The sequence below is a fragment of the Miscanthus floridulus genome, chromosome 3 (assembly GCF_019320115.1).
Source record: "Miscanthus floridulus cultivar M001 chromosome 3, ASM1932011v1, whole genome shotgun sequence".
NCBI classification, from domain to species: Eukaryota; Viridiplantae; Streptophyta; class Magnoliopsida; order Poales; family Poaceae; genus Miscanthus; species Miscanthus floridulus.
The window spans coordinates 100,197,670-100,213,643 of record NC_089582.1 but is presented as its reverse complement, the minus strand read 5'-3'; the positions used below and the strand labels follow the sequence as shown (position 1 = coordinate 100,213,643).

Sequence of the window (15,974 nt, the reverse complement as noted above, 5' to 3'; positions counted from 1 at the left end):
ATTATATTGAGATTGCCAAGCCTGGAATATCTTATTAGTTAAAAAATCCTGGAATATTTAATAGATTTAAAACTGGAACTGATTCGTTATTCTGAAAAGGATTATAATAAACGAAAAGAAAAATCGCCAACCTGCCGTCAAAAAAGAAAAATCGCCAACCACCGTCAACTAACCATTTGCTTTCCCTACGCTTACTTTCCCCTCGGCGCTCCCCCGCCGTCCTCGCCGGAAAAGCAAAACCGTACCGTTTCCTCGCGCGGCTTCCGGTCGATGGAATTCGCTCGCCGAGGCCGCGGCGACGACGGCGTAGACGACGGCAACCTCTTCATCCACCTTCCGCCGCCTCACGGTAAGTATCGGGGCCCACCTCTCACCGCCGCTGTAGTCGACCTCCGCGCTCGTGTTCTTTGAGATTGGGAGGGGACAGCAAAAGACAGAGGGGGAATATTTTTAAGTTTCCTTTCGTGGGGATGCAAGCGATTCTTTTGGTCCATGCCAAGATTCCAAGAATCTGCACCTATTATACTGTACCTTGCTGCCTGTTCCTTTTGGAAAGCGAAGCCCCGATTTCCATTAAGGAAGCAGGGTTCTTGGGCTCTTATCATAATCACCAGGATAGGAAAGTTCCACGATTCAGTTACTATGCTAGTACTCTGCGGCTCTTGGCATAGTCACCAGTATAGATTCAGTTATTATGCTACTGCACCTGATAAGACAATACTCCTAAATAGCTAGTTTAGTTAGGGGTTGTTTGGTTCATGGACTAAATTTTAGTCCATGTCATATCGGACATTCGGATGCTATTTAGGAGAACTAAATATGAGTTAATTATAAAACTAATTACATAGATAGAGACTAATTTACGAGACGAATTTATTAAGCCTAATTAATCCGCCATTAGCACATATTTACTGTAGCACCATATTGTCAAATCATGGACTAATTAGGCTTAAAAAATTCGTCTCGCAAATTAGCCACAATCTGTGCAATTAGTTATTTTTTTCGTCTATATTTAATACTTTATGCATGTGTCAGAACATCCGATACTAAAATTTTTCTGTAGGAACCAAACACCCCCTAAGCTTCAAGCCATCAACGTACCTTGTTCGTTTTTTCATTTTTTTTAAACAAACTTGTTCGTCTTTGACTAACATTCTTAGGCCTAGCCTTAGCATATAGTCAGAGCCTCAGAGGTTCAGTAGCACCTTGCTAATTCAATTAGATGCACATGTTGGTCATTTGCTGAATCAGTCGTGTTTATTTTTTTTTATGCTGTCACGACGTTGATGATGTTCATTTGGTGATATTATATTGTGTGCTACTATCAAGGATTCCACAATGCTTGTGCCTTGTACAGTAGACCCAATGCTGGTGATTAGGGAAGCGCTGCTGTCACAGCTTCAGAAGGACCGTCTTCGCCAGGAGATCATCCAGGCAGAGTTGGCTAAGATAGAGCATGCCATGGTCCTGCGCAACGGTTCACGTCATGGTACTGCCGCTGATGATGTGGAATGGACTAAGCCAGTTCCCTTCACCTTCAGGGAGCAGTCCATGAAACCTTGGCGATGGTCAGTCATTCAAGAATGTTATGTCGATGTGGATGAGATCCATGATCCCAAGCAAAAGGAGGGAAGCCACAGGAGTGTAGCGTTGAAGTCTGAGAAACCTGCCATGGAAGATGGTGTCGATGAATTCTTGAGACCTTGTTGTAATGGTAAGGCAGGTCAGGAGAATTCAAAACTTGAAGAGCAGAAATCACAAGAATCCAGTGAGGTGGGCGTTTTATCCTTTCTGTTTTTTAATTTTTACCCTCATCTGTTAGTTATTTTTCGTCAATATTTGCTATTATATCTTCAGAATATGTCAAGTTGTGATACATCAACAACTTGGTAGGATTTATGTATGGAGATTCTAATGAAAGTTTAGGTTTCTTTGCAACCATTTGGTAATGGTCTCACTAAAGTTCATAGAATTCAGTAGCAAGTTTACCAGGTGTTTTCGCCATTTCAGCTATCAATGGTCTAATCAAATGCTGCATGTCAAACAAACAGACCATACAGCCCAAGACGACTTTGCCTTCAGTGAAATGGGAATTGACAGGAATAACAATACCAGTTAAGAAACAACGCCAGAAATTGAGTTGTGAAATCTGCCAGGTGCAAGCAACTAGTGAGCACAGCTTACAAGTACATTGTGCAGGGCGGAAGCACCGATCAAAAGAAGCAAGTAATCAGAAGGCACAATTAAGAGAAGAATCTTCTTCCCGCACAGGGCAGAAAACATCCTTGATAAAATGGAGCTGCAATACATGCCAGGTCAATGGTACAAGCGAATCAGACCTGAAGGAGCATCTGAATGGAAGAACACACCAACAAAACATTGAAGCACAACTCACGGAGGGTGATAGCATGGTTAAGAATAATGAGCTGCAGGAACCAGAGTGCCACAAGAGCAATGCACCTCAGCATTCAGAGAAGCCACCTTCAATGTGTAGTTCTGCCATTTGCCTAGCAAACTGTGCTCGTGAATTGGAGTTAGGTGGGCACCTTTTAGCTAAGCTTCAAGCTCTACTGGACGAAATCCGTAACATGTCAAGGAATTCTGAATCGCGAGAAGCCACAGTGCTTCCGAACATTGCGCCGCAAAATGCAGAGCAGACTTCAGGATCAAATTGTAGCATATTTCAAGCTGATTCTGATTGCCAATTAGACTTGGAGCACCAAATTGGAAGCAAGATACACCAACTGAATGTCCAGGACCTACATGAAGAAGCCAAGAAAACAGGAGATTTTCCACCAGAAATTGCCAAGAACCAGCAACCGCCCTCTGAATGGCTTTGTGTTATCTGTCAGGCAAAATGTTACTCTGCATCTCAACTTGTTCATCACTGCAGAGGCAAGAAACACCAAAAGAATATGGATGCTCTACAAGGAGATGGTGTGAATGCGAAATCAAGCAATCTGACGACGGAGGACAAAGTAGCTTCAAATGGTTCTGATAGCAATAGTTCAAGTTCAGAGAAGGTGGAGGAACAGACAGCATTATGGTCGTGCGGGATTTGCAATTTGCAGTGCAGCAGCGAGAGTATGCTTGCAGGGCATCGTGAAGGGGAGGAACACATGGAGAAACAGAAGTTGCTGGGTTTTTGCGCGGTCTGCAATTTGCAGTGCAACAGCCAAAAGATGCTTGCTCGCCATCTTTCTGGGAACAAGCACAAGAAAAGGCTCAATGCGAATAAACGAAATGCAGTTGTGGCTTTTGTCTGCCAAAATAGCAATGGTGAAATTGTACAGTAGAACACGGACCGTACTTATGAAGTTTATTTGCTATGCCACTGTTAACAATTTATAACAATTCATTTTGGTGACCGACTGCAATTGTCATCCGTTCGCTAATTCAAAAATACATAGTATATAGCACTAGACGTTGACATATGTATGATTTCTTTAAATAGATTTTTGTGTAATCATCTATTTTTTACTCTCCTATCATCTCATTCTATTTTTATTCTCGTGTAGAAATAATTTTCTTAATTAATTGCTGCAGTAAATAATTTCCATGGCTCTTGGAGAGGAACTGTAGAAGAAAAAAACGCTTTTTAATAAAGAAGGTGCTAGCTTCTCTGGCTTCTTGATGAAGCTGCTTGCAAAGAAATCATACGAAACAGAACCTGAATCACAACAGGCAAGCTGATATCCTTCTCCTTCAGTATACCAGAAAATCAATCAAAGGCACCCAAGAGATGGAGCTACACTGTTCATACGAAGATTTGAAACTAGGAGTGATCCAAAATTTCGACTTTAAACTCACTACCGGAAACAGTAACTTTGCCATATGCCACAGGCATTCGGCAAAGACCAAAAAACACTTGGCAAAGGCTTTGCCGAGTGTAACACTCGGCAAAAAGCACACGACATCTACAGTGTCGGCAAACAGCTATTTGCCGAGTGTTTTTTATCGCGCACTCGGCAAATAGTTTGCCGAGTATCAAATTTGACACTCAGCAAAAAAAAAAAAGTGGTTTGCCGAGTGTTTTTTGGAATTACACTCGGCAAATCTATTTTCAAAAAAAAATCTCAGCATATCATTATTGTGTGTTTTTTTGAATTACACTCGGCAAACATATATCATTATTGTTTGCCGAGTGTTTTTGGGAATTACACTCGGCAAACCTATTTTCCAAAGAAAAAAAATATTTTTTTTCTCAACATATCTGTGCACCTGCTTCACAACTCAAGAGAAAATTTAATCTTATCCAAACTTGAAAAGAAATATCTTACAAGCTGCCTAGAAAAATAGCTTTTCTGCAAGCTAGTCCAAAACCAATGGTAACAAGGCGACTGAAATGATATACATGTTGTACAGAGTTATAGGCTGGGTAGCTAATTTTGCCAACATAATGAATGCTAATGATCCAGGGTATAATTGCAGTGAGCATGTAATCACTAATCATAAAATTAGAACTACAAGCAGTAGGACAAAAATGGTATCAGTCACAACATTGCAAAAAAAAAGAAGTAAATCTTATAACACTATGATATATACTCTACCGAATACAGGGTATACACCTATTGTTGTTGTAAGCTAGCATTGGCCCAATTAAAGTGACAACCATTGATTAAAGAATAAGTATTTGCTGACAAAGTCTCAAACAATGGAATTTCAAAAACGTAAATTCCGAGCAAATAAACAAATTTACATAAGAATGTGGCATATGCAAGCTAAACATGTATTTGAGATGTTCCAAAGCAAACTGAGAAGGCCATTACCAATCACCATGCTTTGGTTGTTTCATCGTGAAAGCTTCCAAGTAATTTGGCCAAGTACATAAAAAAGGTGAATTGAGATTCAGTCTACTGAGTACGGTAAGATTCAAAAGGAGATAAAACATTAGAAAGAGATATTTACCTTCGCGCTAGCAATATGGCATTGTTATACTTCTGTTATAGTGAGAGACAAAATTAGCAACTCATAGTTAAACAGTGGACTTTGAGAATAATGGCATCACAGATGGACTAAAGGAAAAAATATCATATTTAAGCTCCTGAATGTCTATAAACTATCTATTTGCTTCTTAGCAACGAAAAGTTTTAATTGTAAGGCTTGGAGCAGACACCATCCAGGCATCCACATAGTTGCACAGAAGTAAACAAAGTTTAGTTTTTATTTGTCGAATTCCAGTGTTCTACAACTCTATAGGAGGGTAATTAGATGACCTAAAACAATATGGACTAAGACAAAAATATAAGTAGTAGAACTGACAATAAGTCAATGATACATGTAGCAAGATACAAAGCTAACGAGAGATCACTAAACCGTAGACCCAATTGACATGGGTGATAAAATAAATATCAAAGTTAGTAGGCATAATACATGTACACACTTGTGATTACATCAGATCCGAATACAAATAGCTAAATAGCTCAAGTTAGGGTTCCGGTGCTCAATTTGGCATAGCAGGAAGGGAAGAGAAGGAGCGTGCATACCTGGTGTGGTGGGTTCCCGTCACCAGCAACGGGCCCGAAGAAGACATGGGAAGCTCGGCGTAGGGTGGCGGCGGTACCTGACGGACGAGCACCGTGTCCTGCCTCTCCTCGCCCGCTGGCGGCAACCACGCCGAGGCCAACATGGTGCCCTTCCATGTGGAGGGAGGCGCCGACGGCCGAATTTGGAGGAGGGAGAGGATTTGGACGAAATTATAAACCCTAATAGAAATGCCCAAATTCCAAATCGGTCGAACTCTAAACCTAAGACTACGATAAAGAATCTCACCGGCGGCCATAGGCCTGGCCGTCGCCGCCGTGCGCATCAGGACAGCTGACCGCCGCCGTGCGACCTCGGGCCGTCTCCCGGCCACGCGCACTCGAGGTCGCGTGCATAAGCGCCATCGTTACGCATAGCCGCGCATAGGGCCGCACCACAGCCACACATGCCTCCGCCTCCATCCATGCCACCACCTCCACCACCACCCATGCCGCGGCGCCGGATCCGGAGGGAGGAGGGAGGGAGGGAGGCGGCGGGGCCAGATCTGGAGGGAAGGGCGGCGCGGCGGCCGGATCCGGGGAAATCCGGGAGGGAGGCGGCAGGGCCGGATCCAGAGGGGAGGGGCCGGCGCTGGGGAAGAGAGGGAGGGGAGGGGCCGGCCGTCGGCAGGAGGAGGGGAGGGGGCCGGCCGCACGCGGGAGAGGATGGGAGGCGGGAGTGAGCTGGGAGGGAGGGGAGGGGTGTGTGCGTCGTGAGGGAGGGGAGGGGGGTGGGAGATTTTAGGGGTGGGTCATTTTTTTTTCTTTGTCGAGTGTTGTTTTTGGGACACTCGGTAAACATCTCTGTTTGTCGAGTGTTTTTGTTGTGACACTCGGTAAACCTCCTATTTGCCGAGTGTTTTTGTTTGATACTCGGCAAACCCTCTATTTTTTATTTTTTATTTATTTATTTTTCTCTTTTCATGGGAGGGGAAAAATAGCAAGCTCAGAAAGTTTGAGCTCAATCTAATGTATAGAAAAAGTTTCAAGGTCAAACGATGATTGAACTGTCACTTCGCCTTCAAACCTGTTCGGTTCTCTCTCGATACCACAATTCTTCCTTAGAGATGCTTTGATTTCTAAGCAATGTACGTTACAACTTTTCTGAAATCTTCTCAATTTTTTACCATAGCCTCTACGTATCATATCACGATACAATGGCAAGTCCTATGTTTTCAGACTTCATTTGAATTTTTTATAATTAAAAAACCAATCAGCTACAAGTCGATGGTCGAGTGTTGGCACCTAGATATTTCAAATTTCTTTTCATTTCTTCGGTAAGGCCAAAAAATAGACTTGACAAAATGAATATGATTTTTCTACCCATTTTATTCTATTATTTCATGCACTTATAGATCAAATTTGACGTAAATCAATTAAATTCCTAGAATGCATTTAATGAATTAAAACTAGCAAATAGATCCAAAAAAATGCTAAATTTTAACATGGATTATGCTATATTGTTTGTTTAGTACAAAAAAAAGTTTCAATGTCAAATGAGAAAAAATAAATAAATTGTTTGCCGAGTGTTGCCCAACGGACACTCCGCAAAAGGGCAATGGAGGGACACGTGGCGCGATGTTTGCCGAGTGCCGTAATTTGCCGAGTGTTTTTCCCATATTTGCTGAGTGCCAGAGTTTGCCGAGTGTTTTTCAGTAGAATTGCCGAGTATCAGAATGTTTGCCGAGTGTTTTTTTTAGTAAAGCACTCGGCAAACAGAGAGTTTGTCGAGTGTCAGAATCTTTGCCGAATATTTTTAGTTTAGCACTCGGCAAAGAATCTGACGCTCGGCAATACCTTCAATTCCGGTAGCGACTCAACCATTTGGAAACTTAATTGAGATTTCAACTTCCAAAACGGAGATTTCAGAACTTCAGCCGGACACCTGGATAGAGGGTTTTGCTGCCGTGGTACCAATGGCAGCCGACGGTGGTGCCAGCTCTAGCTCCGATTGGGCTAGTAGTCGGCGCGCGTGGATGTCATTGCCGTTGGTTGGCGCGGGAAGACGGGGATGCCCGGTGTATGATTGGTGGCAGCGGTTTTCCAGGCTTCGCGTGTGCGCGTGGGAACGCGGTAAACGAATGGGAAGCCTAGCGATTAGCGAAGGTGAAGGCGAGCAGTCGCGCGCGCAAGCGCAACGCACGAGGCAGCGCTGAACGGGCGGATGCGAAGGTAAAGAGCCGCTCATTCACTGCAGCCGAGCGACGGTCACAATGACGCCTGAAGCCGGTTTCGACGGCGAATACGCCATACGCGTAATCCCCCCCGGCCTTTTTAAGTGCCCGGCCTCGCGTCGTGCCTCCTCTCCTTAGCTTCTTCTGGTTCACCGAGGCGGCAAAACCATATTACGTCTCCTCCTGCTGTGCCCCATTGCTCTCCTCAGGACAGCATGGACAGATCGATGGAGTTGTTTGCCGGCCGAGGCCCAGGGACCGCCGCGTGCGGCGACGAAGGCGGCCGAGACCGCCGCTTCCCCGAGCCGCCGACGCATCACGCTCGTGCAGAAGACTCGTCGACGATGCTGGTGATCAGGGACGCGCTGCTGTCGCAGCTCCAGAAGGACCGACTTCGCCAGGAGATCATCCTGGCCGAGCTCGCGCGCCATGGTCCTGCGCGCCGCCGACGCCGAGCGTGCTAGCCAGGTGGCGCCCTTCTTCTCCTTCCTCGAGGAGACGCCGCACAGCAGAGAGGCGGTTGGTCGTGCAGACCATGGTATTGTCGCCGCGGAAGTGGACAACGATCTGAACAAGAAGAAGAAGAAGAAAGATGGAGTGCGCGGGGGTGTAGAACTCGAGTCCCAGAAGCCTGCCACGGGAGATCTCGTCCGTGAATGCCTGAAAACTTCTTGTGGTGCCGGAAACGCTGCAGGTCAGCAAAATGCAGCTATTGATGAGAGCAAACTACAAGAACCCAATGAGGTGAGCAGCTTAACATGATGTTTTCCTTTCCATCTGATCTCGTGTTAGGACTTTGTGTTCTGCTTATGCGTTTGTGCCATGTGGAGTATTTGTTTACTCCTTTCTAGGATTCAGAAGTATATGAAGATTTCCCTAGCAGGTTTACTGTCTACTTTTCGTCTTTTCCACACTTCCACATCTAATGCCGTAATCACACTGCTTAGAGAAAGAACTCGGTAGTCGGTACGTAGTAGTAGGTCAGGAAAATGCAGCGCAGCACTCAGGCAACAAGAATCCAATGGAGTAAGCATCCTGCCATGTTGCTTTCCTCATCCGGTATTAATACTATCTGTTCTGCTTATAGATTTATGTATATGAAGATTTCCTTCGCCTGTGTTTTACTCTAGTGAATTGTAATCTGCTCAATCTGCTTCGTAAGTAGGCTGAACTCTGAGACTGTCACTGCTACGGTCAGACTTGTAGTAGCTCTCATGAAACCTGTTCTTTCTTTTCTGTGATCAAACCTATGGCCTTATCAAACTGCTTAGAGAAATGATTTAGTTAGCAAATAATGCTTGTCCTGATTTCGCCATTGATTCAGTGCAGTCCGTACAAGCAATGCTCTGAATATCTAAAACTCACTGTCTGTATTCAATCATGTTATCTTAGGGTGAACAGCCTCACTGTGGATTCCCAGAGAAGAATTTATCAGCGAATTTGGCGAAATTAGATGAGAAGGTAAACTTATTTTATGGTATTTTCCTCTTTTAATTTTACACATTAATTTCATTTTATTAATAACATTAATTGCATTACAGGGTTATCGAGTTCTGGTTGTGGAGCAGACCGAAACTCCTGAGCAGCTTGAACTTCGGCGTAAGGAGATGGGTATAAAGGACAAGGCAGTGACGGCCTCAGTGACGGCCGCGGTGCCACCCATAAATCCGGAGCGTGCACTTGCAATGGAGTTCGCTCGCCGAGAGCCCGAGATCCTGCGGCTCTACGCCACACAGACACGGTATGCAATCGTATTTTTTGTTTCATTTTGTCCATAATCCTAGGCAGCAGCGACTCTTGAGTTTCCTTGCGTCGACTATCAAAATCGAAGAATCTGTGCCAGCGCTGTACCCAATTTCCATCAAGGAAGCAGGATCGTTCTTGGTGACCTCAGTTCAATCACTCCCAAAACTTCAGCAGCAACTGATTCAATCGAAGAATCTGCACTTGTGTCATTCCTACCGTTACTTGTTCCTTCATCAATTCTGTTACCGATGGTCTACTAATCTAGCTGCATCCCACACAAACAGGCTACGACAGCCAGCAGGACCCAAGACGCCGCAGCCTCCGCTAGGATGGCAACTGCCAGAAATCACCATAACAGTCAAGAAACCCAGGTCATGCGAGAGGGCCAAGTCACCCTCACCCCGGAGATGGAGCTGCGCGGTCTACCAGGTGGACGCAGCTAGCGAGCGTGAGCTACAGCTGCATCGTGCACGTGCAGGGAAGAAGCACAGGGCCAAGTCCAACGCAGCTGCCGTGGAAGCAAGAACCAAGGCCATTGGTGCTCTGAAGGTAGCAAAGCCTAAGAAACGACGTCTTCAGTACAAGGCAGCAGGTCAGGAGAACGAAGCAAACGTCAAGCAGAAGAGTACAGAGTTCAATGAGGTAAGCTCACGTTCTTTCACCTTCAGTTTTTGTCTACCGCGCCAACCCCCTCCCCCCCTCAAGTCTTAGGTAAGACTTGCTCGTGTCGTGATTGTGTATTTGCTGTGAATCTGCAAGACATTGTGTCCTTAACCTTGCTCATTTCACCGTCAAAACCTTTTTGCGATTATAAGTAATTAGGAGCCAATGGTGATCACATTCCTAGTAAAAAAACAGTAGTATATGCCTTGTCACTAGTCACTACTACACAATCTTCAGAAGCATCAGGTCCAAAGGCTTTATCACGTCGGTTTCACGTTTTGACAATAAAAGTGGACGGCGATGCTCATCCTCATCACCTCCGGTTTTAAACCGGTGGTGAAAACTGTGATAACAGAGGGGTAGCTGAATAATCAAAATTAACAAACTAATTTTTTACAAGCATATCATCGAACACCTTGTGTGCATGAAGTAAAACAACCCCAAAAATAAATCTGTCAAACCACAAGCTGTCCAAACCGTCCAACAATATACTTGCATCAATTAGTTCGCCTACACAACAATCCCCACCATCGTCATCAAAGCCACGCGCATATCCCTTCCATGCCAACACATTCATACAAGCAACCACTTAATATATGAAACAATAGCAAACAACATGGATTTAATCAACACATATGGCAAGGGAAATACAAAATCAAGTGGGGAAACCAAGTTTGAGTGAAAACCCCTTGCCGGGAAAAACCACAGGCGACGGTGAGGAAAATCCATTATGAGATTAAGCAAATACAAGAGGTGGGAGCCAACAAATGAGAGGAGACTCTAAATCCCCCACAAATCTCTCATTTATTGGTGGATCACGCTCCCTCTCTCTCAATCTCCCTAACCCGAGCCGTCGTCTGGGCTTCCTTATCCTTAACTAAAAATACAAGCGCAAAGTGATAGCAACAAGTGGGAAAACGAGCGAGTGAGGCGCGCGAGCGTTCAATTTTTGCGCTAGGAAAGTTTCCGAGAGCTCTGAGCTCATGCTTATTTTCCTGTAAAACTGGGCCATCGGAATGCAATTCTAAGAAATTGTTTCTTACTTTCCTGTGAACCAAAGAGCCGCAGAGGAAAAAATCCTTTGAAAACTCAATCCTCCCAAAATCCTTTTCCAATCCTTCAATCCAAAGGAGGCCTTAGGCTGGTTTGGATCCTTTGCTAAAGAGTCATTGAGTTTAGAAAGTATTACAATTATGCCCCTTCAGTTGAAGCCAATTGGAGCTGCTACTCTTACAATTCTCCACCTCAACGACAATTGACCCATACATAGATGCATCAAGCTTGTTGATGCCAAATGCCCAATCCTCAAATGCTTCAATGTTGAGTGGATAAATCAACAAGTAATATGGAATATGGAATAGATTGCCAAGCCTGGAATATCTTATTAGTTAAAAAAATCCAGGAATATGGAATAGATTTAAAACTGGTACTGATTCGTTATTCTGAAAAGGATTATAATAAACGAAAAGAAAACTCGCCAACCTGCCGTCAAAAAAGAAAAATCGCCAACCACCGTCCACTAACTATTTGCTTTCCCTAAGCTTACTTTCCCCTCGGCGCTCCCCATTGCTCTCCTCAGGACAGCATGGACAGATCGATGGAGTTGTTTGCCGGCCGAGGCCCAGCGACCGCCGCGTGCGGCGACGAAGGCGGCCGAGACCGCCGCTTCCCCGAGCCTCCGACGCATCACGGTCGTGCAGAAGACTCGTCGACGATGCTGGTGATCAGGGACGCGCTGCTGTCGCAGCTCCAGAAGGACCGACTTCGCCAGGAGATCATCCTGGCCGAGCTCGCCAAGATAGAGCGCGCCATGGCCCTGCGCGCCGCCGACGCCGAGCGTGCTAGCCAGGTGGCGCCCTTCTTCTCCTTCCTCGAGGAGACGCCGCACAGCAGAGAGGCGGTTGGTCGTGCAGACCATGGTATTGTCGCCGCGGATGTGGACAACGATCTGAATAAGAAGAAGAAGAAAGATGGAGTGCGCGGGGGTGTAGAACTCGAGTCCAAGAAGCCTGCCACGGGAGATCTCGTCCGTGAATGCCTGAAAACTTCTTGTGGTGCCGGAAACGCTGCAGGTCAGCAAAATGCAGCTCTTGATGAGAGCAAACTACAAGAACCCAATGAGGTGAGCAGCTTAACATGATGTTTTCCTTTCCATCTGATCTCGTGTTAGGACTTTGTGTTCTGCTTATGCGTTTGTGCCATGTGGAGTATTTGCTTACTCCTTTCTAGTATTCAGAAGTATATGAAGATTTCCCTAGCAGGTTTACTGTCTACTTTTCGTCTTTTCCACACTTTCACATCTAATGCCGTAATCACACTGCTTAGAGAAAGAACTCGGTAGTCGGTACGTAGTAGTAGGCCAGGAAAATGCAGCGCAGCACTCAGGCAACAAGAATCCAATGGAGTAAGCATCCTGCCATGTTGCTTTCCTTATCCGGTATTAATACTATCTGTTCTGCTTATAGATTTATGTATATGAAGATTTCCTTTGCCTGTGTTTTACTCTAGGGAACTGTGATCTGCTCAATCTGCTTCGTAAGTAGGCTGAACTCTGAGACTGTCACTGCTACGGCAAGACTTGTAGTAGCTCTCATGAAACCTGTTCTTTCTTTTCTGTGCTCAAACCTATTGCCTTATCAAACTGCTTAGAGAAATGATTTAGTTAGCAAATAATGCTTGTCCTGATTTCGCCATTGATTCAGTTCAGTCCGTACAAGCAATGCTCTGAATATCTAACCAAACCGATTGTAAAATTAACAGACTACGTTGGCCAAGAAGACGACGCCTTCTTCAGTGAAATGGAGCTGTGACATCTGCCGGGTGGGAGCACCCACCGAGGGCCACTTACAACAACATTTTGCAGGGCAGAAGCACCGGTCTAAAGTAGCAGCCTTTGTATCAAGAAACAATGCCAACAGTCAGAAAGCAAAGGCAGCTGCTGCGAAGTCCGAAAATATGCGGCAATATGATGAAAATCCACGTCTAACTTGGGTCTGCAGATTCTGCCAATCCAATTGCACCTGCAAATCAAACCTGGAGGACCACCTGAGAGGCAAAAGACACAAAGCAAAGATCCAATCCCTGCTGGAAGAATGCAAGAACATGGCAGTGAATTGCGGGTCGCTGAATTCACAACCAAACATTGTGACACAGGATGAAGACAACAACCCTGCTTCAACATGGAATTGCAGCCTCTGCCAAGCCAAGTGCAGTCGTCAGTCAGACTTGGCGAACCACCTAAGAGGCAAGGGACACCAGCTGAATTTTCTGGTTCTTCAGGTAGAAGGCAAGCAATATCTGACAGAATGGGGTTGCGGTATCTGTCATGCCAAATGTAACTCTGTATCTCAGTTTGAGAGTCACTGCAGCAGCAGGGGACACCAACAGAAGGTAGAAGCTCTACGGAAGGGAGGCCAAATTGCAACCTCAAGTGGTTCCAAGACAGCTAAGGGTGCAAGCTCTGAGGAGACGGAGATACATAGGGCGACATACTTTTGCAAGCTTTGCGATTTGCACTGCAACAGCAAGAATACACTAGCTGAACATCGAAAGGGGAAGAATCACACAAAGGTGGAGAAACGGATGTCGTTGAGTTTTTGCGAGGTTTGCAATCTGCAGTGCAACAGCGAAAAGATGCTTGCTCACCATCGTACTGGGAAGGCCCATTTGGCAAAGCTGAGCAACTGCTGATTGGGGACGCTGTAGAGCCAAATGCCAGCACCATCCATTCATCTTGAAGAGACTTCGATTGGCTTACTATAATTTATTGTTTGATATGATAATTTACTTGCCATAATTTATGTTATTGCTACTTTATTACAATGCTAGCATACAGTTTGATCATGAATGTCTAGTCTGTAGTGCCACCGATGCTCAATGTTTTTGGATGTGAGGATAGAGTATATATATTTTAGACCTATAGAACTAATATGTGTACATCTAGTTAAATAATATCTGCTATACTATAGTTTTTAAAATGCAACAGCCCTCCACACCCATAATTTTTAAAGAGACAATTTAGAAACAAGGTGAGATATTATTTAACCCTCCAAACTTGCAATTCACGGTAAAGGATTAATATTAAAAAAACAAATATTCCTTGAGACCAATCTACATGCCAATTGGCTATGGTGCACTCCAATTTTAAAAATGCAACACCCAAACCTAAAACTTGCTACACAAAAATAAAAAGCAATTATTACATTTGTCCTCGTGATCATTGCTAAAGAGCCTATTTAAACCCTAAACTGTGAAACCAGAAATTCAATACTCCAAACTTGCAATTCATAGAATTCATGATCATTGCTAAAGCGTTTGTTTGTCTGGAAGACTGAAAATACATTCAGTGCACAAACGAATATTCAAAGCAATCAATCCAAAATTTGGACAGAACCATTCATAAAATCACAATCCTCTTGTCTAACTTGCTTAGGAGGATGGTACAACCATCTGAGTTTGTCAATCAGGCAATGTAACATGGATATAACTATCATGTCCCATTGTTTCTGTACAAAGCACTACTGAGCATTTGAGGGATACAGTTGCAAAGCCAGCTAACGGAGAAGTAGCTTATTTCTTAGCCACATCAACTGAGGGCCTAAGCCTTCAACGCTAACTGGTCTTGCCATGGAACCGCCCTCTTACCTTCACTTGCTAGAGAGTTTCCTGTATCCTTACAAACTGATAATTTGACATCAGCTGTCATCATATCTTCGTCCACCCTGACCTGATCAAACTTTTCAACTTCTAGATGGCCCTGTTGCACCTGGCGATCATTCCCCACGTCATTCTGCAGACAAGAAAGCCCTTTTAATTGCCATAAAAATACTTTTCTTGTACAGATTATGTTAATTCATGAACTCCATCACTTACTGGAACAGAATCTTGATTTAAGTCATGGTTTGGGTTTTTGCTGGTAGAAGGCACTTCGGTCCCTGCACCATGATCGGCTAGCGTTGTAGGCTTGTTGCTTCCCAATGGGGATGGCATGTACCGAGTCTGCTTCTTCAACTTGTAATGTTTCTGCTGCGAGTCACCCTTCAGAAAGGACTGGTACTTCCTTCGCAAGAACCTTGCAGCAGAAAGCAGCTACACAGTTAGTGAAGCTGAAAAACAATAATAATGCCAGCATGAAGAATAACAAGATGATATAGGCATATAGCATAGTAACATGGAGCGATAAAGCAAGAGCCGAAGAACTGTCATACTTGACTTCAGCAAGCAAGGCGAGGCTTCTCCTCTTTGTGCTCGCCAGCATCTTCTTCTTTGCCTCAGTCGCCTGCATCAAATGTTGTATCAGCTCCAAGTCTAATCACAGATATACTTAATTGTATCAGCTCCAAGAAGGCGCACGGGACTGGGCGTAGGCCGCGGACGGCGCATGGGGCGAGGCGCGGGACAGGGTGCACGGGCCGGCGCGCGGCCGGGCGGCACCGGGGCCGGACAGGGCGGGGCGCACGGACGGCGCGGGCGGGGCGCGGTGGCCGAGTTGGAGAGGCCGGCCGGCGCGGGCAGGGCGCGGCGTGCCGCCGCGGCCGCCGGTGTGGGCGGGGCGCAGCGGCCGCGGCGAGGCGGGCGGGGCGGCCCGCCGGCTCGATGCACCTGGGGATGAGGGCGCGGGACGAGGACGAGCGGCGCCGGCGGCGAGAGGTGTCGGGCAGGGGAAGGAGTGGGAGAGAAAGGAAGAGAAGCTAAGAGAGAAAGGAAACGGACCCACCTATAAGGCCGGCTTAACGCCGGGATCTTTGACGCCAAGCTCGGCGTCAAACTTGACGCTAAGATCCACGGCCCCGAGCTGTCATATCACCCCTGCTCTACTTTGATGCCGACGTAACCCCTCGACCTAGGCGCCAAACCCTCTGATATCGAG

The 15,974-nt window shown here is 45.5% G+C and overlaps 3 protein-coding genes across 5 annotated transcripts; 2 read left to right on the top strand and 1 right to left on the bottom strand.

The window, feature by feature from the left end:
- Positions 1-155: 155 nt before the first annotated feature.
- On the top strand, positions 156-3,404 carry LOC136546257 (uncharacterized). 3 transcript variants are annotated; one of them, XM_066538225.1, is made up of 3 exons: positions 156-349; positions 1,361-1,773; positions 2,052-3,404. In XM_066538225.1, the coding sequence occupies exons 1-3, from the start codon at positions 271-273 to the stop codon at positions 3,294-3,296; spliced, it is 1,737 nt and encodes a 578-aa protein (XP_066394322.1). In that variant the 5' UTR covers positions 156-270; the 3' UTR covers positions 3,297-3,404. The 3 variants fall into 3 exon arrangements, with proteins under 3 accessions (XP_066394322.1, XP_066394321.1, XP_066394323.1); XM_066538224.1 differs by having other exon boundaries at positions 1,358-1,773; XM_066538226.1 differs by having other exon boundaries at positions 227-349; positions 1,330-1,773.
- An 8,211-nt stretch (positions 3,405-11,615) lies between these two features.
- LOC136546256 (uncharacterized) lies at positions 11,616-14,020 on the top strand. Its single transcript, XM_066538223.1, has 2 exons — positions 11,616-12,227; positions 12,866-14,020. The coding sequence occupies exons 1-2, from the start codon at positions 11,691-11,693 to the stop codon at positions 13,793-13,795; spliced, it is 1,467 nt and encodes a 488-aa protein (XP_066394320.1). The 5' UTR covers positions 11,616-11,690; the 3' UTR covers positions 13,796-14,020.
- Positions 14,021-14,500: 480 nt separating this feature from the next.
- Positions 14,501-15,804, bottom strand: LOC136546255 (uncharacterized). The gene is made up of 4 exons (XM_066538222.1): positions 15,458-15,804; positions 15,313-15,383; positions 14,978-15,176; positions 14,501-14,894 (listed from the first exon to the last, which is right to left on the bottom strand). The coding sequence occupies exons 1-4, from the start codon at positions 15,485-15,487 to the stop codon at positions 14,703-14,705; spliced, it is 492 nt and encodes a 163-aa protein (XP_066394319.1). The 5' UTR covers positions 15,488-15,804; the 3' UTR covers positions 14,501-14,702.
- Positions 15,805-15,974: the final 170 nt, after the last annotated feature.

Excerpts from the sequence above, each read along its gene's own strand:
- LOC136546257 (XM_066538224.1), top strand. The coding sequence starts at position 271 with ATGGAATTCGCTCGCCGAGGCCGCGGCGACGACGGCGTAGACGACGGC. Across the intron at positions 350-1,357 it reads CCACCTTCCGCCGCCTCACG|TAGACCCAATGCTGGTGATT; the intron begins GTAAGTATCGGG and ends TGCCTTGTACAG. Across the intron at positions 1,774-2,051 it reads AATCACAAGAATCCAGTGAG|ACCATACAGCCCAAGACGAC; the intron begins GTGGGCGTTTTA and ends TCAAACAAACAG.
- LOC136546256 (XM_066538223.1), top strand. The coding sequence starts at position 11,691 with ATGGACAGATCGATGGAGTTGTTTGCCGGCCGAGGCCCAGCGACCGCC. Across the intron at positions 12,228-12,865 it reads AACTACAAGAACCCAATGAG|ACTACGTTGGCCAAGAAGAC; the intron begins GTGAGCAGCTTA and ends TAAAATTAACAG.
- LOC136546255 (XM_066538222.1), bottom strand. The coding sequence starts at position 15,487 with ATGCGCCGTCCGCGGCCTACGCCCAGTCCC. Across the intron at positions 15,177-15,312 it reads GCCTTGCTTGCTGAAGTCAA|GTTCTTGCGAAGGAAGTACC; the intron begins GTATGACAGTTC and ends TTCTGCTGCAAG. Across the intron at positions 14,895-14,977 it reads TAAATCAAGATTCTGTTCCA|AATGACGTGGGGAATGATCG; the intron begins GTAAGTGATGGA and ends TCTTGTCTGCAG.